At 30.2% G+C, this 26,510-nt stretch overlaps 1 protein-coding gene across 2 annotated transcripts in view; it reads right to left on the bottom strand.

Annotated features, from left to right (window-relative positions):
- LOC112591081 (alpha-catulin) overlaps positions 1-25,863 on the bottom strand; it is a 43,986-nt gene extending 18,123 nt beyond the window's left edge. The window contains exons 1-3 of one of the 2 annotated variants that reach the window (XM_025334738.1): positions 25,276-25,863; positions 8,868-9,057; positions 667-827 (exon numbers count right to left, since the gene is read on the bottom strand). In XM_025334738.1, the coding sequence (XP_025190523.1) occupies positions 667-827; positions 8,868-9,057; positions 25,276-25,614 (690 nt within the window). In that variant the 5' untranslated portion in view covers positions 25,615-25,863. Of the gene's footprint in view, positions 1-666; positions 828-8,867; positions 9,058-23,521; positions 23,856-25,275 lie in introns of those variants that run through there. The other variant, XM_025334744.1, reaches the window with a different exon arrangement.
- Positions 25,864-26,510: the final 647 nt, after the last annotated feature.

The raw sequence follows: 26,510 nt of genomic DNA, 5'->3' as shown, positions 1-26,510 counted from the left end.
TCTTTATTAATAATTTATACTCTATAGTTTAATAATAAATAGAACAACAAATAATATTATATTAACTATAAATTATGAAAACATTTGAATTAGGTAATTAAATGAAATTTCATCGTAATTCACTATAAAATAATTAAAATATATTAACATTAAAAAAAAAATTAAATACCATATAGAAAGTTTCATGAATAATAATGAGTTATTTAAGTGATAAGCCTCAGTTGTGCATTTACTTATGTACCCTCCCTCATATTATATCATGTTTGATTACGTTAATTCTAAATAAGTAATTAATTACTTCATAATTTAATTTCCCACATAATTATCAATTTATGAGTAGGAAATAGCGTTAACGTTTGAAGCATCTATTCCATATGAATGAAAAATTATTAAAAAAAGTCTATTTCTATTTAATACTTGGATTCTTTATCCAATTAAAAACATTTAAATTAATTTAATGAAAAATTAATGATTCTGTGATAAAAAAAAATTGGCGGTATTTGAGTTACCTATATTTATTATTGACCAATTTTATATCTATTTTGTCTTCAATATGTTTTATGATCGCAAAAAAATAACACTATGAATCCTGCTAAGACGTAAATCGTAATTGATATATACTCAACTATAGTTCGTACATTTAAATAGTACCATTGACATGCATACCTTGTCTTTGACTGAAATTAATTGCTTTACGACGACTACATCGGCTAATAATAACACTCTAGTGACTGAACTCAGCAAGCATCGGGCAGCTCTTATCACAGATGCTCGATCATTGATTGAATCTTCAAACACGGCTTCGCATAGTTTTTCGATGGAAGCACCTGCAAAAAACACATCTAAGTTAATATGGATTTTTTCAATCAGTTAATGTAAATAATACGCATAAGTATAATGTCCTTAAAATTATTACTGCGTCACGTAAACCAAATAGAGATATAGTTGAGCTGGGATTAAAAGTGCATTAAATTACTATTCTATTAAGTTCCTATCCACGAGTATATAATATATTTCATAGGTAGATAGGCAATATAGAATAACTTAGTCTTCCTTAACTTTTTACTTTTATAATTTGTTCTATTCTACATTCAAAATAATATAAATAAAATATATCAGTGATAGTAATTTTTAACCAACAATATATTATAATTGCATTCATTTTTATAATAAATAAAATTTTTTTTATAATTTAATTGAAATTTTAAATAAACTAATAACATAAGATTAGCTGTGACAAATTATTTTTTATAATCTGTAGAACCGTAGTTCTAAATAAGGTAAATACAGGTATTATTATTAATAGCCATCATAAAAATCATAATAATATACTTTGGAAACTAATAGACGGGATTATTTATTACGAAAATTATACTGCGTATACTTTTTTGTACCCTAAGTAAATCAAAGATAAAAAAATAAAATTTAATCATAATGAGCTTATAAAATTGAATTAAAAAGTATGATAAAACTTTAGACGCTGTGGAAGATAATAAATATTTTTTGCACCCACAAATTTGCAAATGCACATAAATATGTATTTAAATAATTAAAAAATAATTCAGCTCTATTCTGAACATAAATTCATTATTTTTTACCTCGACATTTTTCAAACTCTTTAATGAAATTATGATGTTACTGTATATCATATTATTTTATTACCTTAAAATTAAAAATAACCATATTAATTAATATTAGGTGATTATACTAAATACTTGATGTTTATCAACCGCATTCAATTTAACAGCAATAATAATTTAAAAAAATGTTATATTAAATTATATTAATAAATATTTTTATTGTTAAATAAAAGTGAAATTGTTAGCTGTTACTGAGTAATAATAGTATACAGGACAAAATTAAGTTTCAAAAAGTAAATAACTTATAATTTATATTAAATTTAGTTTGGGCAATAAGTGAAAGTTATTTTCCACATGACTTTAATGTTTTCAAACAACCATCATAAGTAGAAGTAGTCAAACATAATAAAATGTATGTCAGCGAAATACAATAAAAGCTTAGGTCCTTTCATCACCACCCATACCTGGTTTTTATTTTTAACACAAATGACTTTTGATTTCCGGATATCAATGATTAATGACTCAAAAATTTCAACGCATAGTTATATTCACATAGTTTTACATTCAATTTATATCATCATAATATTAATTTAACATATGTTTTGTTACATATTTAACTTATTTCAATTTTTAAAATATTTTAATAGCTGTTAAACTTTGAACTATTTTATTTCTCTGATAATTTACAAAGTTTTTGCCATAAAGATTAGCTTAATACTTACACCTAATAATATATTGTAGTTTGCACTATAAATTTAATTTCAGTATTTACACTATAACATAAAAATTACTAGGAGAACCTTATTTAATATTCATAAATTTTATTTCTTATTAAAAATGAGAAATATTGACCCATGGTGTTAGTTTTCTTTAAAAATACAGCAGAACCTAATCTGCTTTGAATAAGATACGGTCTTCCACCTTTTTATTCCAAATCTAGCAGAGTATAGTTATTATCATATATTCAGTATACTAAAGAAGTTTTTAAGTTGCAAACATTTTTTTAGTGATCAAGATTCGAGAAATGAAAAAAATAGTAGAAAAGTGTCTAAATTAAGGAGAGATTAAGTTTTTGCACAATGGTAAAATATCTGGTATAAATCTCACAAGAGTGTATAAATTATTTCAATTATGATTTTGTAAAAAAATAATTTCATACTTTGTAAAATCTTCGTTTTTTTACTAAAATTATTAGTGAATTTTATTATTTTATTATTGTCTTATTATTTTTGATACAACATACAATTATTTTAATTTATATAGATATATTTTTATCTAAAATAATAAAAATAAATAAATAAATTAGTTATTATATTAATTAATCCGGAATAATTTTTTAAATAGTACAATCTTAATAGTTTTATGTTTAGTATTTTTTTCTAATGTTACATAAATGTATTGATCTTATTTTAGGCAAGAAGCCAAAATGTTTTTTTTTTTTTAAATCACTGCAATATTTCACGGACATATTTTATTACGCTATTGCGACTGTAAAATATTTCCTGACTTTTTTTGTATTCGATGTCTTGTATGAAATCAGGAACTCTAAAAAATAAATCTTTTACTCAATACTATATGAATACAAAATATTTCATTCGGATATATAATAATATGTCAATACAATTTTGCCAGCGTACGTACATTTAATAAAGAAACCCCATGTAGCATTGGTGGAATACTAACCCTTAAAATCCTAGCCTTGATTAAAATATAGTTTTTATATATGTATGTATATATTATAAAGGTACGCTGTCGTTTACATGCAGAACATTCAAAGTATAATAATAAATATACATAATTATATTCACATTTAAATATGGATTTAATCGAAGTACCTACAAAATTATATAAATAAAATATTGAATCACAAGAACTTTGACTCATAATATAAGTATATTATTGTTCTATCATATAACATAATATTATATATGTAAGGAATGAACTAGTATCACGTATATTTCCAATAAATGCTGAACTTACAACAGTTAACCACGTATTTTTTAAATCCTAAACATTCAAATAAAAATAAAAATATAATATATCTATATAAATATATGCACTTTAATAACAGCACATAGAGAACTAAATAAATATATTTTCGATTGATTCAACTATTTTTTCATAAAAAATAGCAATGTATTATATATTTATGTATGAAAACAAGCAATTTTTTTGTGATTTGAAACTAGAAAGTTAAAATCTTGAATTTACAATTTATGCTTTCTATTTATACTTATGATAAAAAAAATTTTTATTAAAATTTTGTTAAGCCCATCGCACACTAAAAGAGCAAAACTGTTTTAAACAGTGTTAGTCAGCCTAACACAGTTTTGTTGAAAATAGAACATAAAAAATTACTTTGCATACGCACACTAATAAGACATAAACAAAACAAAATGTTTTTTGTAAAAAAAAATAATTGTAAAACTCAAGTGAAACGTTAAATTTAAATAACTGAAAATATTAATTTTGATTTTAAAATACCATAGAACCGACGAAGTTTTCTTTTGGAGTTAAAAAATTAAGAGTAGATATTCATCAGTAGTTAGTACGAACATTAAATTAACAAAAGTGGAAAGAAGTATGTCGAGTACAAAAAAAAAAAATATATTTCCCCAGAACGTTTAAGTGTACTTTTTTTAAACCAATAGAAATCGAAGTTTGCTTAAGACCTTAAATAAAAAGAATAGCACATTAAATAAGTCGCTCTCTTTGACAATTTGTCATTTTATAAAACTATATTAAATCTGATTACATCATTCTATTGTACAATAGTATTTACAATGAACTCAAAAAATGTTAATTGGAAAAAATGGTTGATAAGTAACTGAAGAAGTTTTTAAATAAATATATTATAAACTACAGCCAGTCTCTGTGTAAAAAGCGTCGTACATTATAATATAGTTTATTACCATACATTTGTTTTTCAACTATAATTATAATTTATAAGTATACAATTGGAACATTTTGCTGTTATACAGTTAATTATTTAAGACTTTAAAAATGAATTATTTTCTATGAATTAATATAATCACTGTAAATTCTATATTATTATTTTAATTCTTAATAGAATAATTTACATAATTATTATAACAGAATAAAATAAGTCCAGTGGTGTATTTAGTTCAGAGCCTCTGGAGTCTTCTAGAGTCCTAACTCCGGGGCTCTCCAATTACGTCTAAGTTGAAAAGCCCCAGTACTTTTATCATACCATTAAAAAATATATTTTTCAAAAATTAAAAAAAAAAATGTATTTTTTGGAATTTGACCAAAGCTTGAAAAGTTTATTTTTAGGTATAATAAAATGTTATTATTTTAAATAAATGTTTAAGTATATTAAATCATTATTACAGTTAATTTTATTAGTTTAGAACATTAAATTCTTTCTAGCATCACAATTTAAAAATGTAATTTTTTTGTTAAAGAGGTGTCTCCACATCTTATTTATCCTATGGCCATTAAGTTTCATGTTACGGTGCTACGCTCAAACTTAAAAAATAATATTAATGTAACTAAACAATATTATTAAACAATTGGTAGGCATTGACAATACAAAAAAATAAAAAATAAATAAATAAATTGCATACAAATAAACAATTAAACGGTAAAAAATCCATTAAATATAGGTTCAATGTGAAAAAGTTATACAATGATAACAATATTATGTAGGTATAATATGCACCGGATAATATTATCTACAAGCATAATTTGAAGAAATATTAAAAAGGTCCTATTATAGAATATCACGAGGACACGCAAGAACAATATTTTAGAGTTATATTTTACTGCCATGAAATATTCCAGATAATGCCAAAATAAATGGGCCATTACTCTCGACAACATTGTTTCCGCGTGTTCTTCAACACGTTTACAGAAAGTACAATAATAGTAGTTACACTTTCATTCTCCAATGTCAAACAAACACGTTTCGCACGTCCTTATTACTACATAGCTATGAATGTAATTTGTTTTATTTCATCGGTACGTCAATACCAAACAATATATACTATTTTAGTGACACGTAAATAATTTATACTTTCGCCCTGGAAACATTTTATCACGATAATAAAAGAATATTGTTTCAAATCACTGCGGCACTGTATTTTATCGTGTAATAATAATGAATTATTGAATTTATGCGTTATTAAATGAAAAATAAATTAATATTATAGTGAAATACCAATAGGTGCTACACTACTGTAATACGTTCCCTATTATGGCTATTAGGATAGTACAGAGTAATAAATAATAATAAATCATATCCAAAGTTAAATAGGTAGTTAAACCGCCGTTTACCTATCACTGCAGCAAAGTCGCATGCATATAAAAAAAAAAAATTAGTCATTTTTTAATAGTATTATGTCATTGAAAAGGCATTTCTTGATCATTTTTTAGGCATCTCAATCCGAGAATTAATAACAATATAAATATATTACATGTAGCTGTAAATAAAAATAGCAGAGGAAAAAAACCACAGTGCATTTCTTGTAGAACTGAACTCTCAATTAACCATGTAATCACCGAATGCCTTCAATACGCAGATGAATATAGAAACTTCCGCTTACCCAACATACTAGATGCAGCACTCGGACCAGACGCAGATACCACCACACAAATCTTTAAATTCTTAAGCAAAACAAATCTGTACAGTAAAATTTAAGTTTAACTTTAAAAAAAAAATTGTAATTATAAGCAATTGTAACTAATGGCCTTTGTCGTCAATGTTAATTAAGAACAATAAAAAAAATATTAGATATTTATGATAAGGTTTATTTAAAGTTGGATGCAATATTTTACATGACTAAACAAGAGACGTATTTTTTCAACCGCAAAGACAACAAAAACTTATACCTTACTAAATTATAAAATGTATACTTTTTATGTATTTATATTTACAGAAATCATATTCTAATTATTATTTCTATACATTTACACGTCTACATGATACCATTCATTTTTATATAACATACAGTAATTTATTCTACTAATATTATATGCATCGATATAATAAATTTTTATATATATAAACATTATGAAAGAACTTAAATTGAACGAATATATTATGTTAGGGAAAACAATATCTTGATTTATCAAAAAATATTTAGATTATTAATATACTTAATATGATGTTATTGACAGTATACTACAACAAAAAATACTAATTTGATGTTAAGTCTAATTCTAACTTAAAGTTAGATAATTAGGTTTATCTATTTTATCTTATTCGAATAAAAAAAATATCAGTAAATTGGTATATTATGTTACTATAATATAAGATGTTATATTATATATATATATATCGATCTCCGATATACATTTGACTTAGTGGATTGTGTTTATAATATGACTAAAAAAAGAGGAAAATAATTTAATACAAAATGTTTACTTTCATCATTTAAACTTTTAATGTTTTTTTTGTTTTTCAAAACTTATTTATCAAGTAGTATAGAGTATTTTTTTTAATGGACAATTATTTATTTCAAAATATTTATCTGTTCTAAGACATTTTGGTTTTTTATAGTTATGGATACTTAAAATTTTATATTTGATCTTATACTTTGAAATATTATTATTTCTTTTGCTATGTTGTAAACTTATATGAAATTTGGATTTTTTTAGTTTAAACCATATCTAAGAGTACAATATAGAATACTTCTCTATACATTTTTATGGATCGATAACATTATAAGTCCTATAAAACCTTAACAAAACTAATAGTTTGATAATGTTTGATATTTAGAAGAGTCATAAAGTTAAAATAAAATATATATATAGCGATACTGTAATAAAATGCTTTAAGTTTCGGGGATTATTACACAAAAAAATGCTAATAAATATTAAGATTTTTGTAATTCTACATATTAGGAAAATTTAGATGACAAGCAAGATTTTATATTTGAATTATATTGATTTCTATTCTATATAAAATAGTTTCAAATGTCTAGAAAAAAAAAAAAAAATTTCAAAACTGAAGCTTCGAATACTACAGCTGTATCCATAGTTTGCAGTTGTCCGAGTTAACGTCATAATGAAGATCATTAGAATTTTTAAATAAGATCATATAATTTACTGCTTGTTATTTAAAATAAACACAAACGAGTTCACATATTACCTATTTTTTTGAAGTATATAAATAACATTTTTACATTTACTTAGTTTAATTATCTAACTTGTTAAGAAATTTCTTTTAGTCTTAAATAATTAAAACCCTAAAACCAAAAAGACATTGTACCCAATGATGTGTATAACATAATAATTAGAACAGAACTCGATTTTATAAAACTTTAAACACACAGGTAGAATAACTTTTTGATTATTATTTTTTTAATTTCATATTCTATTCAATATTACGAAAAACAAAAGAGAAAACATTGCAAAAATCGTATTACTTATAAAAATATTTCTGTTTTTCCTAATTTTTTTTTTTTTTTTTTGCATATTTTTAGAGATTTTTGGGTATCTGATCGAGTTAGATGTTAAATTGGCCAAGACCAGAAGTTATAATTAAAACTATGTACAACAATACGAACACACACAGAAACGTCATCCGAACAAGCGATCCATATTGTGTTTACCTCTATACCTTCCGGATAAACTAAACAAACTACGCGTTATTGAATTTGGAAGATTTTTACATCCAAATTGAGTAAAATGAAAATAAAATTATAAAAGATAAATTAAACATTTAAATGCAATAAAACGGTTTCAGGAATATAATGAGTGGTGGTGAGGGAGAGGGAAAAAGTCACCACATGGGGGGGGGGCAGATAAAGCAGGCTGGTGGGGAATGACGTGGCCTGCAAGGCTTATAGCGACAAATAGTTGGACGAATGGCTCAAGAAATCGGACCCGAAAGCACTTTGTTACCTGCACTGTTGCGAATACAATATTATGCAGGTGCGAGTGTACAATTAGGAACACGGAGACACGCACACACACACACACATATTTCACATTTATAATATTATTATGATATGACAAGTCGAGATAAAAAATTGCTCAACTGAATGTGAATAAGTATATGAGTAAGAGGTGCTCGCGGGTGGCACGAGTCGGCCGGTCGAACGGGGTCCGTTTCTAAGGGTAGGTTATCTAGGTGGTCGATGTACGACAGTGTTCGTGTGGGTGGTAGCGTGCGGGTGTGACGTAGAGCGTTCTGCTCTATATCTTGGCGTGACGCGCTTTTACACAACCCCTTTTCACCCGCAGCCCTTCGCAATATCGCCCATGTGCTCGGTCCGCCGTATTTATATGCGTAAGTAGTGCGCACACTACGCGTGTACTCACCTGCCGCCCTGGCCTCCTTGCACTCCAGGTACATGTCGGCCTTTATCTCGGGATTGTCGTCCGCAATAGTTTCGCCGACGGTCACAAACCGCTCGATGGCCAAGTTCACCCCCTGACCGACCCTGGCTATCGCCCTGGCTGTCCTCTCCGTGCAGAACGGTCGTTCCCGGTGCGCCACCAACGTCGATATCTGTAACATGACGTACAACAATAAGCATGAATAGTGGCCCCTTATCTTCTTAAACATAACATATGTGTATATATATATAAACATGCACTATAAGTGATATGAGAATTTTTTTCCGACGCAATATTGAAAAGAAAGGGATAATATAGTTGAAGATAACAGACGAAAAAAAATTGAACATGGGTAAACTGACCGTAAAACGTTCCCCAAGTATACGGCAGTGAGACATTACCTACGTGTGTAAATACTGCTGTTATGTATTGTTGGTGATTATTGTATATATTATTATGTACGTGTGCTGCTGGCTAGTACTCATAGGCAGTGCTGTACAGAGTATTCAATAGCACTATGATAAACTATGTTATGGCTTTATTATTATAGTTATGTGTGTGTATACAGTTGTGATGATATATCGTTGTATAATAATAATGTTATATAGTTTCATGTCGGCCGTTAAACCGCATACGAAATCCGCAAGACGACTATTGACGAGTACAAACTTGGTAGGTACCTACTATGCTTAAAGTATACTCAACGTGTATGCGCAGAACAACCTAACGACAATGACATTTTTTTTTTCGATCGAAAAACTCGGAGATTCATTGTGTAAAAAAAACAATAACACAACGCTTCTGGTTCCAGTTATATGCGCATATACGTAAGATGAATGGTATGTATATAGGTTAGGTACTCGTCAATGTTTTGTTTTGTTTTTTTCATTATTATTTCTATAGGATAAAAGCGCGTTTCGTTTGTTCAACACTGTTCAACCCTCTACGATCACTGTGCATCATACAATAATGCTTAATATACCCACAACGGATACATATACTATTTTGTTTTTTACTTTATTTATGATTATACAAAAGTACCTCAATAAACTTTAATATAGCTATATTTGAATAATTTCAAATTTGTCCTGTATTTTGGTATGATTAGTTGAAAATGTTTCTCAGATTTAAAGGTTGATTTTTAAGTCATCCTAGAAACATAAATGACTGGAGAGCTTCGATTGATTGCAGAATTTTGACATTTATCGTCATTCTATTATGTGATCAGATGTAGTAATGGTAATTATTATAATATTATACTGCGAAATGATTAAATTTAAATTTCTTTAAATTTTTACGGGTCAGTAACTTTCAATAAAAAAAATTGACAGTTCATGCATTAACCCTATCATTGAATAATAAATAAAATATTATAATAAAATGAGCAATTATCACAGTTTTGATTATATTAAATTCATGACCAATTCAAAAAAACGATAAACGTCTTTTAAACTTCTAAGGCTAAATTTTTAAAATAATTTATAAAATGTTTTGGTAAGTGTGAATATTTTTGTCGACGTTCTTGGAATATACATAAATGTATTAAATCTGATTTATCTACACTAAACAGATTCATGAATACAAAATTTAAAATTAGCATGCCATAAAAATTAATATTTATGAATTCTCAAAAAACAAAACACGCAATGAAATTTTGATAAATGAAAAAATAACGCGAAACCTAATTAACCTGAACAAATATTCCAAATGTATTTAATAAACAATTTTAAAAGTCACTATTTTATAAAACAACTTATTTAAAATTAAGTAACATAGTCATAGTTCTTACAAACAAATAACTGTAAGAAGTAAGTACCTAATATTAGAAATAGTATAATTATTTATATATAAAAAGTGAATAATAATTTTGTTTATTAAAGTTGAATTATTTTCTTTTAGTATATATTTTAATCTCTCTCAATTAATAGTAAAACGTACTCAAATTAATAATGTATAAATTATAGCACGAGTACCTAAACTGTATATTCATGATTATATTTCAAAGTAGTATATAAAAATAAATTGAACAAAAGTGTATAATATTATACTCGTTTAAGCGTGCATACCTACATATACCTAAAGTACGTACGAGTAAGTACTATCCTCCTTCTCATGAAACAATAAAATGCGAACAAAAAAATATATCATTCGATGCTTTTAAAACTCAAATACTTGTATGAGAAAATGTCGACCTTAATTTTTTTTTTGTTATATTATAGTTTTTATGTAATGTAAAAATAAAACTGGTGCACATACTATACTTGAGGCTGGTTGCTATATGAAAAAATTAATCGACAACAGTAAAATTATTTGTACATCACCTGCTCGACGAAAAATATTTTACAGTCATAATCATAAAATTACGGTATAGGTATTCATATCATATTGTGTAATAAAATAACATTTAACGAATGATCATCACAAAATATATTACCAAGTTGTATTTTTTTTCAATTAAGTTTTATAACTCTCGTCATACAAAACTAATGAACAGTTAAAAACCTTTCCGCACTTGGATACCGATAAAAAATAACAGTGCATATTTTATGCGAATAAGGTATACCTATACATAATACAGTAAACACAAACTTAGTCTATTTAGTGACGAAATACTTATACTTAATTAAATAACAATTTATTAGGTTGCAACTTTGTGTTGTACAATCAATAATTATAACGTAAATATAATAAAACAATGATAATTATTTATCGAAAAATAAAGCTTAATTTATTAAACTGATACAAAAAAAAAAAAAAAAACAGTCAGTAAATATTATCTGTTCAACAACTTTCATGTAATATTTACTGCCTATAGTGTTTCATACGGTATTATAAGAAAATGCGGTAGTGGTGTTTGCCAAATGAATTAACTGCAATTAAACGTGTTCGAAAAATAAGCGTTTAATTTTAAGATAATTTCATCGGCCACAAACAATTTAATGGGTTCGTATAAACGTGTCTAATGGGACTACTGTCCAAGTAATAAGGAACGCACCAACTTGAAATTAGGACACGGAAAAAGTAAACGTATAAGTATATTATAGGAAAATCTATATGAGAACTCGCCAAATTTAAAAATGTGAACTGTACATTGTAGATTTTTGAACTACAGTTGATACGTGCTTCTTTACGTTTTGTTCAATGAATCATAATATAATAATAATAATAACTAATAAGGACTTAAAATAAAACTAACATAAGTACACATAAAAATTTAAATAATGAGACGACCACATTTTTAGAGTGAAAAAAATAATAAAATTGTGCAAGATATATGTGATAGGCAAAATTAGATAAAAATTTAAATTTTATAAAGGTATGGCGATAATAATTAACCTAGCTACTATGAAAAATAAATAAATAAATATGTCGTTTTAGTATGAAATGTTGGGACTTGGACAAAAAAACGGTATTCTATACTATTTTCAAAAAAAACAACCAATGTTACCTAAACGTTACTTTAAGTTAAATTATGAAAATGTTTTTAGTTTGAATTTAAAGGCACACAACAAAAATATTCATAGAAATCACAAATGGATTTCTAATTTTTGCTATCGATTTTTTTTTTTTTATACAAAAATTAAAAAATACTTATAGTATGAATAATAAAAATAAAGAAAATAATCTTAAAGACGTTTATAAAAATTAAAATTACACACAAATGTCTAATAACAAATAAATTAATGAAGCAAAAAAATATTAATAACATAATATAATTCAAATAGAATATAAAATTATTAGACAATTTATTGTTTAATTAATGATGAATATATTGTATAGCTACGTTTATAAAATATAAATTAACTTCTTTTTTTAAAAAAAGGCTGCTACTTATAGGCTTATTATTCTGAACATTGTATAAATCTATATCAAAATGGAATAATCGTATAAACATTTATTCTTGAATTAAAATATTAAAATGTAATGATTTAGGAAGTCGGTTAAGGCAATTCAATTGTTAGCTAAAGCTGAAAGCCATACGAATAATAATAAACTATTTTACCATTATTGATTTTATTAGCTGTACAGGGTATTGGATACAGGGACGTACGGCGTCATTTAAATACCTGCTAATTTTTATAGTGCTGAATAATGACTACTTTTACATCCTATCCCGGTTAGAAATATAAATTATATACAATTTACACACAACTATGTTTTTATTTATTATACACACGACTCATGTATTATTTATATAAAATAATATAAGATTACCTACATAATAATATGTCATCACGCGTTCCGACGTTCGAAATTTGAAGCTAAAATTAAATGAATTATTGCATTATTATTCGCTAGTATATATTATAACATTATACATACTTAAAAATTTTAACTATTAACTTTTTAGCAACTAATTTAATTGAATAGGTAATAAATGTTTGATTAAAATAAACTGATTCTCCGTGTCTATGTAAAATTTTCCATGAAAAAAACTATTGAGAAAAATATAAAAAAAAAATTAATTTAATGAAAATTAAATTGCAAATATATTATTTTTTGTTGAAAATCAAATAAATTATTCCTAGAAAGAAGTAAATCTATTTTATTTTACACATTGTATATTCATACATTTATTTATTTTTGTGCTTAAACAAAACATGGTACCTATGTATTATTATTTATTCAACTATATTTAAACTTAAAAATGTATAAAATATTTTCTTTCAATAAAGGTACTATTATAAGATTTATCAAATAATTTTATGTACCTAATCTTATATAAAAATTTTAAATCCATAAATTATTGAAAATTCAATGAAATAGTCACATGTCTTTTTTTTTACTTATCACGTTACGTAATATGAAACTAGATGTTTAAGTGGCTGTATGGAATTTCTCGAGTATCTTTATTATAGGAAAAATAATGTCCCTTCGCATCACTAAATCCTACTTGCTGTAATACGCATATTAGTCAAACGAAAACGTCAATTAATTTTCTCGTTTATGATGTATCGCAATAACGAACTGAATGATAATATCTCGTATTTCATTATAAATATAACATATTGTATTTTATCAATATCGAAAAAATAGGTATCTTCTACTTACGGGTTTTTCTTTTAGTGGCGCATAATATGGTCTCTAGCTGAAAGCCATTATCTCCATTAAAAAATTGTTGTCAACACCCGGCGCATATAATATTATCAAAAGTCTACGTATAAATGATACTTTTTTTGAACACCATATTATTATATTATGCACCACACGGTGTTATTTTTGAAAGTCTTAAACAATATAACGACAATAAGTAGATACATATATTATATCTACGGCATAAAAAGAAGGTATAGGGAATGTAAATTACTACACATCTACAATACGCCTCTTTTCAAATAGGTATTTTGAACGATAACAATGCCGCTGGTGACCAGAATAGTACACGAGTACACTTTAACACGGGCTTAAAAGGACAACACACCCGCGTGTGTTTTTATCTCCGTCGTAGTAACGTAAGACATACCTATCATATCTGTGTTCAACAGTTCTAATTTTGTGTAATAAATTATAGTATAACCTTTAATAGTAACAAGAATTAACGTATCATCAAACATAATTAATAATACCTAAGAACATTATTTATGCTTTTTCATGAGTTTTTTACGATGATTAATTTTTTAAGTAAATTATGAGTAAGTAAAATACTTTAGTTTAAAATTAAAATATCATAAAAACCTCGTGAAAAAACACAAATAATCTTTTTACTTTTTAATATGATAACTTAGTCAATTACTCTAATATTATTTATTAAAACCCAATATACCTACACAAAATTGAAATCGTGTTACCTAACATAAATTTGATAAGTAGATGAATGTTCATAAGATGGAGAAAATACATACGATATGCAGGTGTGGTTTCTTTTTAGTTCATATTTTATTAATTAGTTTAGCTAATGTATTGAGCGGAATGTTTTGATGTATCACTATACTTGAGCTTTTTTTTCTATTATGTTTAGCAAAACTTGTATGTAACAATTTCTGTATAATATCATATTGTTTAATTTTTTTTTTTTTTTTGTCAGTAAAATTTTAAATACTTTTACAATATTAAAGAAAACAATAAATTTAATGACAAATGTTCGTAAAAACTATTAAAAAAAAAAAAATACAAAATTTAGATACTAATCATAAAATTTTCAAGCCCTTTAGGTGCCAGATAGTATACACGATTATAATTTTTAAGTTATACTTAAGACAATTATATAACTGTATAATATAAATATGAGTCGATAACATAATCAATATTTTAATGTACTATATAATATGTATATACTATGTGTGTATCAATTTCTCAATTTGTTTAATATATACGAGTACGAGTATAAAATAGTTATTGAATGTTATTGATGTTAATAATAATTTGTGTTTGTATGTTGATGACTACATATTTGCCTTTGGAGATGTGAAAGTTACGCCCCACGTTTTTTTAAATCAATATTAAAAGGGACAAACGTAACTACAAAAAAATTGAATTCTTTACGTATATGAGAACATTGCAGTAAAATATTATAATACAGTCACCGCGGTGATTGTTGACAGTATAAAACGTGTCCGAAATAAGTAAATAAACGATTTCAGGATCTTTTAAGAAAATTCCAGTATACAATAATTAAAATACGTGCTGCGACACGTCTTTACCGTCTGATAAATGTAAATTATTGACAACATAATAGTGTATACCTACCTACCCAACACAGCGTGGGATTAATATAATTACCCGCAAGTATAATATTATAAGTGCATAAGAGTTATTCATCGAAATTCAATTATTTATTATTATGCCATCAGTACCCCAGTGGCGCGTTAATACGCTTAATTTTATAATAGCGAAGTTGTATTCCTTGTCCGTCACGCTCGACGCGCAAACTTATGTATATATAGGTACTAATATCAGCCAATGGTAAAACATCTTTGATTATCAACAATTTTTCAGAACACGCTGGAAATTGTTTACTGGCGCATAATTGATTTATGACATAATTTTCTGTAGCTATTTCACAAAAGTCTGTGTACACTCTGCACGCACACTCATAACAATAGCTAATGTATTTTTGGCGTCTATTTTTCCGCGTCAAACCATCAGATGCGCATACTCCAACAAAACCACCGATTTTAGTACAAGTGAAGAACCTTTTGTTTTGGCAATTGTGTTGTTTTAGTTGTTTTGCCTTTTAGTCGTATATTTGCTTATCTCCTTTTTCTTTGAATAAATCACTCGCAAATCATGGTTTTAAACGATTAATATCAATTTATATTATATTTCTTATATTTTACAAAATTAGTCGACTTTACTGTTATAAATAATTTATACGTCATACTTCGCAATAATATACAGACAAATAACCACCTTTATTGTAAATTATCCATACATATCTCATTTTTTACCACGTATTTTATAGTAAGTTACTCTCTCAGTTTCATCTGTTTATTAAGTTTTGTTCCCCGAGAAAGATAACAAAAAAAAAAAAAAAGAAAAGAAAAGAAAGCATATACACAAAAGAAAGCATAAGCACAAAAGAAGATTAAAACACTGACTTTGTGAATGTTATAAATCATATTATCGATCTACTGAATAAAATATACATACATTCCAATCATTAATTCGTGTGATTATCTATTTAAACTATACGAGATACCTAACTTCATTTTCCCTTCTTGTGTTTTACGGAAACGTGTTTTACGATGAAAATCGTTCGCACCATTATCACTCCACTTTTGGTTTTCCAAAACGTAATTGACGAATTCCGAAAAACTAAAAACGTACAGATACTATAAATTTATATCTGTACCTATATATAATACATATATGTTATAATATTGTAATACGGAACCTCTTTTGTGGTCTTAAATTTCAACGGCCTTAATATTAATTGTATTAAGTATGCCTAGAATCTAGATGATTGTCCATTTTTCACAAGAATATATAAATAAACTATATGTTTATTCGATACTGCAGGCAATATCATCAGAGCCGAAGATAACTGATTTCACAATAACACCTTTAATCTTTATTTTTTGGTTCTTATTGAAATGTTTTGTTTGACATTTTGAACTCTAATGCGTCAATATCAAATAAACAAAAATTCCTTATAGTATTTGCATATTTTCATTGTAATTAAATTCGTAAGTTAATTATATTTAGTTATATAAATGGCATATCCACCGGGGTTGTTAATACAAATGAGGAAGGAATTCCTTTTTTTCATATAAAAAATTAAAAAAAAAAAAAAACAACGAAGTTATAGATTCTAGGCAGCGTTAATACTTAATTCCTAGCCAAGTGTCACCAATGGGTGATTTCTTATTTCAAATATTCATGTTACTATTATAATATCATATATACTTATTGTGCTACGTTGTACAGATTGTCTATTTCTAATTGTAAAATAAAAAAAAAATATATATATATAACATATAAGTATATATGAATATATTTTCTTACCACTTTTCATAAATTCTAAATATACCACTACCAGCTAAAATGTGTATTTCGTTAATAAATATCAAGTCTCTCATTAGCTTTATATAATAAATTGCTTAATCAGTTTATTATCCTAATGTATTCTGATTTATAAAGACCGAACACAGCTTTAATTATTTAAAACATTGCTATATCGTTTGAATCATCTTTAGACGGTACGGTTTTTATGCTTTTCGCAGTAAGTTATATTTTACTAGATAATACAAAGTTTTATTTATTTTTTCAGTTAAAGATAAAGAAAACAATAGTTATACCCTTAGGATATAAATAAATTATTACATTTTTTTTTTCATAACAATTTAGAGAATATTTTTAATTTTAAATAAAATAAAGAGAACAATTATAAATTACAATAAAACTTGTTAATACCGACGGCTATTACTGAATACAGTCAATAAAGCATATTAGTTCTTACCTATTCAATAAAATCACTGTATAAATAATAGCTAGCTACTTTACATAAGTTACATAGCACATATTAAAGATAAAATAAAATGCACTTTAAAACAATTTGCCAACGTTTACTGACTTTTTACTGTACGTCAACGACAACCAGTGACTGTCAGTGTTCGTACATTTACTACGAATATTAACAGCTAGCAAAAAGTGCCAGTTACACAATACACTGAAATGCATGTGTATTTATATGCGTAATTTGTTCGTGTAAATTTGTCGCAAGTTTAATATAGTACTACTATAGTCAGATGAAAGTATATAATATTATGAAAATAATCCAAGCATTGATTTGGTATCATCGCAATAAGAACGTTTAATTTTTTTAAATAACACTCAACAAAAAAAGCTGCTGTTGCCGAAGCAACCTTATTCCAAGTTGAATTTCAGGGTATAACCCAAAAAATTTAACCGACAAGCTACGTTGGTCGAAAAATGGTACTTTTTTCCAGGCAAACTCCTGTCAGCATAAACATTATTTTCACCACACGTGTTGGAAGTACTTTAAAATGTGAAAGTATATTGGTATTTTTTTCCTCTTATATCGCCCTATACGAACACGGAAAGCAATATATATTGAACACAAGTTCCGCTTAACGAGAAAAAAAATGTTTCAGACGTAAACTGTCTGAAGTGTATACATTATTGATGCACCGATGTCAAAATTGAGATAAAAAAAAATAAATACCCTTCGTCAATAAAATGCATATGCATAAAAGTTTCTTATACGGTTGTTTAAAATTCATCGTACCATCGTATAATAACATGGTTCTTTATAAACATTTTAAATCACCTATATGATGCTGTAACGTGATCTCGGTTTGCATACTATACTTATTTGAGGTATTAAATACTTACTATATTATATTATAAACATGTACCAAACAATTTAATAGTTTATGCGAAATAAATAGTGTCTTGAACGGTTTTCAAATAGATAATGGTAATAATATTTATTATTTCACATTAATAATTATGATTCGATTATAAAATTTTACAAGACCACTCTAAATCTCAAGTATATATAAATACATTGACACAACTAGGAAAAGGCTAGGATATGTTTAACACCCTTGTTTTGAAATAATCACTCCAACATAATTTATGCCATTTACTGTTAATTAGTTCTTAATGTTCTTATATTATATTAGTAATACCATTGCAGTCATTATTGAAAATTTGATTATTTGATTGGTAGCGTAGAGCAAAGAATTTCAGATGTTCATCATGTAATTCGTAATCATTAGACTAACATCACCACCTATCATAGTTTTATATTTAAACTGAGTCCCTGTTAATCACAGTGTGACGAATTTCGAAGACCAATATTCGTATGTAATAGTAGTATAATATATTCCAAAATGTATTTCATGTTACTACGGGTAAAACATTTTATTTTTACTACATTGCATGCGATATGCATATACGATTTATGAAATACACGAGACATTAAACACGCGTAAAAATTAACACAGTTGAGGTAAACAAAAACATATTAATATTGTTTTTATCGTATTTGTACCCACGTGTGCATAAGTATAGTAGGGCTGGAACCCGACTGAGCACAATTGACTTTTTTTACAACCCGATTGAGCATGGTTGGAATCAAACAATAGGAATCCAAAAACACTCCAAAAACAACATGATTGAGCACGAAAATACGTGCGATGTTGCCATTTTGTATCATAGAATATTATTATTAAAAAATAAGATACATTTGAATGTAAATGTTTATAAGTAAAAATCCTTTATTGGATTTTAATCACATATTATTACATATGTACGTCAGTTGGTTTATGATAAGGCCGTAAAGATTACGTACAAGATATCTAGCCCTACTTTGCCTAATATAGAGTCAATGGCCACTATATCGGACAATATTTTGGTGATGTTGAAGTCACCGGCATGACAGAAAGTTACTTTGTATTGGACAGGGAAATGTCTTATGGGGAAACGTATTGGACGGGGAAATGTCTTACGGGGAAGTAGGTACGGGGAAACGTCTGACGGGGAAGTATACGTGAATCAATTGAACTTAACCATTACTGTGTCGTCCGTTGTCCGATCTGTATTATTTTATATTTAATTTTTTTTAATGAACTTGAATTTATTTTATATTACTACAGAGATGATAGTTTTAATTTATACCTATGGTTTAAAAAATAAAAGTAATATAATTTTTACTTTTCGCTATTAGTGTTTTCGCTGTTAAAATATTTCGCGATTTTAACTGACACCCTCCAAAAATATTCATTTTAAAATGCATATTTTGTATATTTAAGTGCATATCAGGTGATTTTTTAGAGCTACAAGTCTTCTGCCCTAGTAATTACCTATTGGTAATATATACACAACATACGTACGTAGATACTAGTGAAAATCTGACAACGTTGTACACAATTTTTTTTTTTTATCGTGCTCAATCGTGTCGTCTAAAAGGTCGGCCGATAACGACCGTGCTCAATCGGGTATCACCGGTATAGTAGATACTCCAAACACGGCATGTAGGTATTCGAGTAAATTTCGAATAAAATGACCCGTTACCTTAGACAATATTTCAAGTAAATTTATTATTTTTTTTCCAGGTGATTTTGTTTACTTTATCACAAAAGAAAAATCATTAATTTGCAAAAATAAAATGTTATGTTAATACGCAATTGATTACATACACCTACATACAATAAAATACCTACCTGCCAACCTCTAATGTGTCTCAAAAATTATAATCACTGGGTGGGTATAAGTGTGTTCGCCTATATACGAAGTTGGCCATATTTCACGTGAACTTAAGTGGTTTTCACGAAAATCCAATTTAATTATTTTATTTTGACGTTGATATAACTAAACTTAGTACTATAAAAAGCAGACAAAGACTTTTGCAGTACTTAGTTGAAATAATTTGATAATTATTATACGGAGTCAAAAATTTTCCATTTATAGACAACTTAATAGACACGTGTCTTCTTCTTGCATGCAGTCTCATTTCAACCCGTTGATCATGCACTGTGCATGAAATCATTTCGATTATACAAATGTTTTGACTTATTATGAGTGTAGATCGAACGTTACGCAGCTGGATATAAAATGACCGGAGGTCAACACGCGTACCGCGTTTACCCTTGTATAAATACAAACTGAAAACGATTAATCAAGCCGAGTTGACTAACTTTGTCGTCAAGTGTCAGACATCATTAAAATTGTCCGAAGAAAAATAAGGAAGAAATAACTATTTAAAATTAATAAACAAGCTTAAATTTACTGCATATTTACCATTTACTATGTAATATTAAAAATCAAAATCAAATAAAGTATTACAAATACGATTTATATTTTATTAGGTAGGTACTTATAGCAGAAAATATGTAACTGACATATTGTTAATTTTACAATCAATATAAGTTCATCACCAAAAATATTATTGAGATTTCAATTATCGTTAATTTAATTATATAATTTATCTTTATTTCTTACTTAGTCTAAACCAGGGGTCTCCAACCTTTTTTTACGGCGGGCCAAATTTGATATACGCTTTGGCATCGCGGGCCAACATTTTTAGAAATGTGTTGTCTAAAAAAAAAAAAAAAAATGTTGTCTATCTAGGATTCTAGGAATATCTGATAGGTTATGAAATTGAGAAATAAATAAGAAAAGATGAGATTTATTTTAAAAAATGTATGTTTATTTATATAATTTTTTAATTTATTAATCAATTTAATAAAAAATAAATTAAAAACAATGAAAATTAATATATTATTTTCAAAACATTAATTAGCTTGGCGGGCCGGATCCGGCCCGCGGGCCGTAGGTTGGAGACCCCTGGTCTAAACTGTAGTTATTGACTCTAATTTTTTTCAGTTTTTCTATAAATAAAACTAAATTAATGTAATCGTGACGATTTTCTAAATGTATAGGTAGTTATATCGAACGAAAGTCAAACTCATCTTATGATAGCCCAAATGGCCAAACACTAAACAGTATAACATAGGAATAAATACTTTTCAAAAAACGCTATTAATTCTCCGACTGATAGTAAATGTTGAAATTTTTGATGAATGACATTTTTATTCCGACATTCATTGTGTGGGTCGTGCCCCGTACCCGCAGTAATGTTTAAATGAAACGAACCCGCCTACAATCTTTTGCTATTTAAAGAAAAAAACTCGTACTAAGGGTCCCAGAGGTACAATCAAATATCCTTCATTCAGAATACTCGAAAAAAAACGATTCACCATTCGAATGATAACAAATTTTAAATCAACATATTATTATCATTATTGTTTTAATGATAATATCTATCTACATACCATACTAAAAATACTTTTATAATAAAAAGAAGAACTCATTACTCAGCTATAGTTGTTTCAAAATTCAAACGAAAAGACGAAAAAAAATCATTGAACGCTATGATACATAAGCGTAGTTAGGAGGGGACTAAGCCTTTCAAAATACAGACGAAGCTCTCCACGAGTCAGTAAATGTCTATCCCTAGAAAGGCTACAGCCCCCTCTCCCAAAAAAACAAAATTTGACCACCCTACACCTATCCTACCATAATATAATTTTGCTTATGTAGAAAAAGGTGGAGATTGGTACGACGATATCTTTTCACCAAAAGACAGTTTTATCTAATAACCAAAACATTTTTAGGTGTTACAAGTGACAAAGTACCTATTGCTTTGAAAATTATTTAAATTTTGAAGGTTCTGCGTTGTATTCATTTAAGAAATCTAAGTGAGTTGATTTTAATTAATTACTTTATTATCATAACGATTGTTATTATCGCAATTAAATTATAATAATTTTAATATCATAACCATAGGTTAAACCTAGCTTATTGTTCATCTATTTTTTCTTGAAAACATTTAAAAAAATACAAGTATTTGATGAGTTTTATACACACATTTTGTATTAGAGGATTGAAGACGTTAAAGGCTAAAAAAGCAAGATTAGATATTCATTAAAAATTAAAAATATAAAAGGAGGCCAACACCTAAAATGTTAATTCGCAGAAAATAATAAATAATAATACCAATAATAAAGTACCAATATAACGTTATTATGTTCTGACCTGGTCTATATAAATTAACTTTTAAAAAATGTATATATAATACAACCGAAATTACCGTAACTAAAACTTTGATATCTCAGTATTTCGATTATAAAAATTCAAAACGCCTTCAAATGCTATTAAAAATTTAATCGGTTTTTAATATCTCCATTCTACAAAACATTTTTAACAACTCAATTTTGTGTTTTTATTCTCGAACTTTAGTATCTATACTTAGGTACATATGTGCGTGAAGTAGCCGAAAAACTCTGGTTGCAATGGTGTGTGTGTGTGTGTGTGTGTATGTGTGTGTATGAACGCACTTGTCAATATATAAGTAAAACTATTCGAGACATGATTTGGACGCAGCGAGGGCGCGCGGAGTATTTAGCTTAGCCATTGACTGTCCGTCACCGACTATCGACGCGCTATTCGGAACATTTTATAAACTTGGTCCCGCCCGCACCACAGTCTCATCTGGAACACACACTCCAAAATTACCCCCCCCCCCCCTCAAAAACCTCTCCAATCTCCACCCACAAAACTTTCCCTATTTCCCACCAAAATCGTATCTGGACCACCGTGTGGGGCACCGGACATCGTACAGCAGCCGCGCGGTATAACCGCGTGATACATGCGTGGCGGCGGCTTACCTGCTGTCTACCGCAGTGGTCACCAAGCAGAAGAGCCATGTCGCGGCGTATCCGTCGGTCGGCGTGTACAAGGTGTGTGCAGAGTATTCTGCACTGTCGATTCCGTCTGCGTGTGCGACGCACAGCAAGGCTCGCACTGTAGCAGGTCCGAGGAGACGACGGTAAAACCGAGGGAGGATATCCCGACGACGATGACGACGAAGACGACGCGTAAGACCCGTCGTATGCGGTGCGATACGAAACTTACGACGAAGATATTAGAATAAAGCAATTGCAATAATAACAACAACGATGATAATGATGATGATATAACAACGAGAACAATAATAATATATGTATGTGATTATTATTTTAATATACTATAATAATAATATACTAGTAGGTAAAACCGCGCACATTCTTTTAAATTGTGTCATTTTCTTTAAAATTTTTTTGACAAAAATTACTTGTACGAAAAAAACAATAGCATTGATCATAAAAAAATTTGTGTGTGCGGTGCGAATTAATTTTTATTTTAAATAATTATTTTTATATAATATATTTTATCCTGTCAAATTAATAATATAAAATATCTTTACCGTTGAGTGTAAATTTTTGTGTATGTGTGTGAGAGTGAGTGTGTGTGTTTGTGTGTAAGTTTCGAGGGGGGGACGACGGCAGCGGCGGCGGCGGCGGCTGCGGCAGCGACGGCGGCGTCGGCGGCGTCCGGCGGCGATCTGCTGGTGCTGGTGCTTGTGCTGGCTGCTGGTGCTTGTGCTGGCTGCTGCTCGTCCGGTGCGTTTGTGCGTGCGCGCGCGTATAATTGCGCGGGCGCGAGCGCGCGCTCGGCGATGGTGCGTGCGCGCAACGCGCGCGAACGACGACGCCGAACCCGCCGCCGCCGACAATCAATAAAAACCCTACGCCGCTGACACCACCGTCTCCTCCGACGCCATCACCTCCACCGCGGCCGCCGACACGGCCGCTGCTGCCACCGACAACGCTACCGTCGTCGTCACCGTCGGTACATGCCACCGGCGGCGGTGGCGGCGGCGCATCTTTTCACCATGACACGGTTAACCTCAAACCGTAAAGGACCATTAGAACCCGACGGCAATACGCATCGCTTTTTCCCGACCATCGCCGTACATCTTTTATTATCTCTCTTTCACTCGCTCTGTTTATGCGACTTTGACGTCGTCGTTTTTGCTGTGCGAACGGTGGTGATACGCCGACAAACGGAAGCCGATCAAGTGTACGCGAAAAAGGTCACGCGGCTTAGTGGCTAATGCATACATTCATTACCTATTATCGTCGTCATCGTAACGCTGCACGCGCAATGTGGGTCACACCTGGCGTTCTATTTTGGTTTCGGATCCGGAGCTGTTCTCTAACATACCGCAGCGGCCATCCCATCGCTGTATACAAAACGGCATCATGTACACTTCAGATTTTTGCACGTGGACCTCTGTAAGCTGCTCCGCGCCCAAATATATAATGTGTGTGTGTGTGTGTGTGTGTGTGTGTTTACACGATATATATGCGTACATAACTACTGCGGCGGCGTGGTCGTCGCAGCGGAACGAAATACCTTTAGGGACGCAGTGGCGCGGTCAGTTACTACGCCGGCCGGCCACGGCGGAGACGGAGTGGTGCAATTCGAATATCGCGGTTGCACACGACACGACATCGTGTGTGAACTAATGGACATATCAATATGATATAATATGCATGTTATATATATATATATATCATATTGTAAGCGTGCCACGTACCTGTTTGACGAGCGGCAACAGCGTGTGTTCGATACTCTTGAGCGAAATCTCGACATCGCCGCCGTAGTGGTACGACTGTCCGCGGCCACCACCGGTTCCGCTGCCGCTGCCGCTGCTCGTGCTGCCACCGTCGCCGCCTGACGACGGAGACGCCGCTGGCGATGTGGCCGTCCACTCTGGCTGACGGTGACGCGTCGCCGCCAAAGTCACCGCTGCCCCCGTCGACGCCGCCGCCGACGGTGATGCAGTGTGATGGCGCGCGACGACGGTGACGATTGGCGGTGACAACGGCGACGGCGGTGCGTTCGACGACGGCGTCGCAGCCGGCGATTTGGCCATTTGGCATTATTCCGCGGCGCGCCGCGTGCTTGTACGGGGTGTGCAAGTGTGCGTGCCTGAGCGTGTGAGAGGGCGCGCGCGCGCGTGCGAAGCGTTCCGGCGGTGGTGGCGGCAGCAGCGTGATTTGGTGCGACGCGGTGCGTGCACGCGTACCTATATTATTTTAATAATAATAATATGTCGTGCCGGCGAGTGGACACGCTACTGATGCGATGTGTACGCGGCTCGCGCGTCCCCTCGTGTAAAACGCTCGCGGCAGCCTGTAACGCTGTAAAGCAGCCGGCGTGTGCGTGCGTCGTGTCGTTGTCTACGGCGGCGGCGGCGGCGACGGCAGGGATTGAGTCTCGTAGGAGGTGGTGGTGGCGAGCGCGGTGAAGAAGGACAGGTCCGTCCCCTGATTTTATTATAACTCGCCGTCGACGAAAACGGCCGCGCGCCCGATCGAGTGTGTGTGTGTGTGTATGTGCGCGCGTGGTACGTTAGTGGCCGTCGGCGACCGCGTGCGCGAGCGTGCATACAGGGCGCGTGATTTGCTATCGGCACCCCGCACAGCAACGGTTGAGCGACCTACTCGAACTAGTGAGCGCACGTGGTATACGCGCAATGCCCTATAAATACGATTTCAAGCGCGCCCAAAGGCCGCCTGCCCGAATGGAGTGTGTGTATAAATAATATTTACGCGATTTAATGCGATGATGGCAATTCTGAAACTCAAAAACACGACAAACGTGACCCTCATCCGCCCGCCGGCGCACAATCCGCCGTAATAATATATCATTATTATTATTGTTGTAAGGTCGCGTGCGGTGGTCAGCTGTTCGACGCCGAGAAGCGCGCGAGTTCGCTGAGCCAAAAATTGTTGACACTCTCCCGAACGCCCACTATCTGGATAGAAT

Source organism: Melanaphis sacchari, unplaced genomic scaffold, assembly GCF_002803265.2.
Source record: "Melanaphis sacchari strain LSU unplaced genomic scaffold, SCAv2.0 Contig0_pilon_pilon, whole genome shotgun sequence".
Taxonomy (NCBI): domain Eukaryota; kingdom Metazoa; phylum Arthropoda; class Insecta; order Hemiptera; family Aphididae; genus Melanaphis; species Melanaphis sacchari.
Note: the sequence above shows the minus strand (reverse complement) of the source record. Positions and strands in the feature narration are given on the sequence as shown.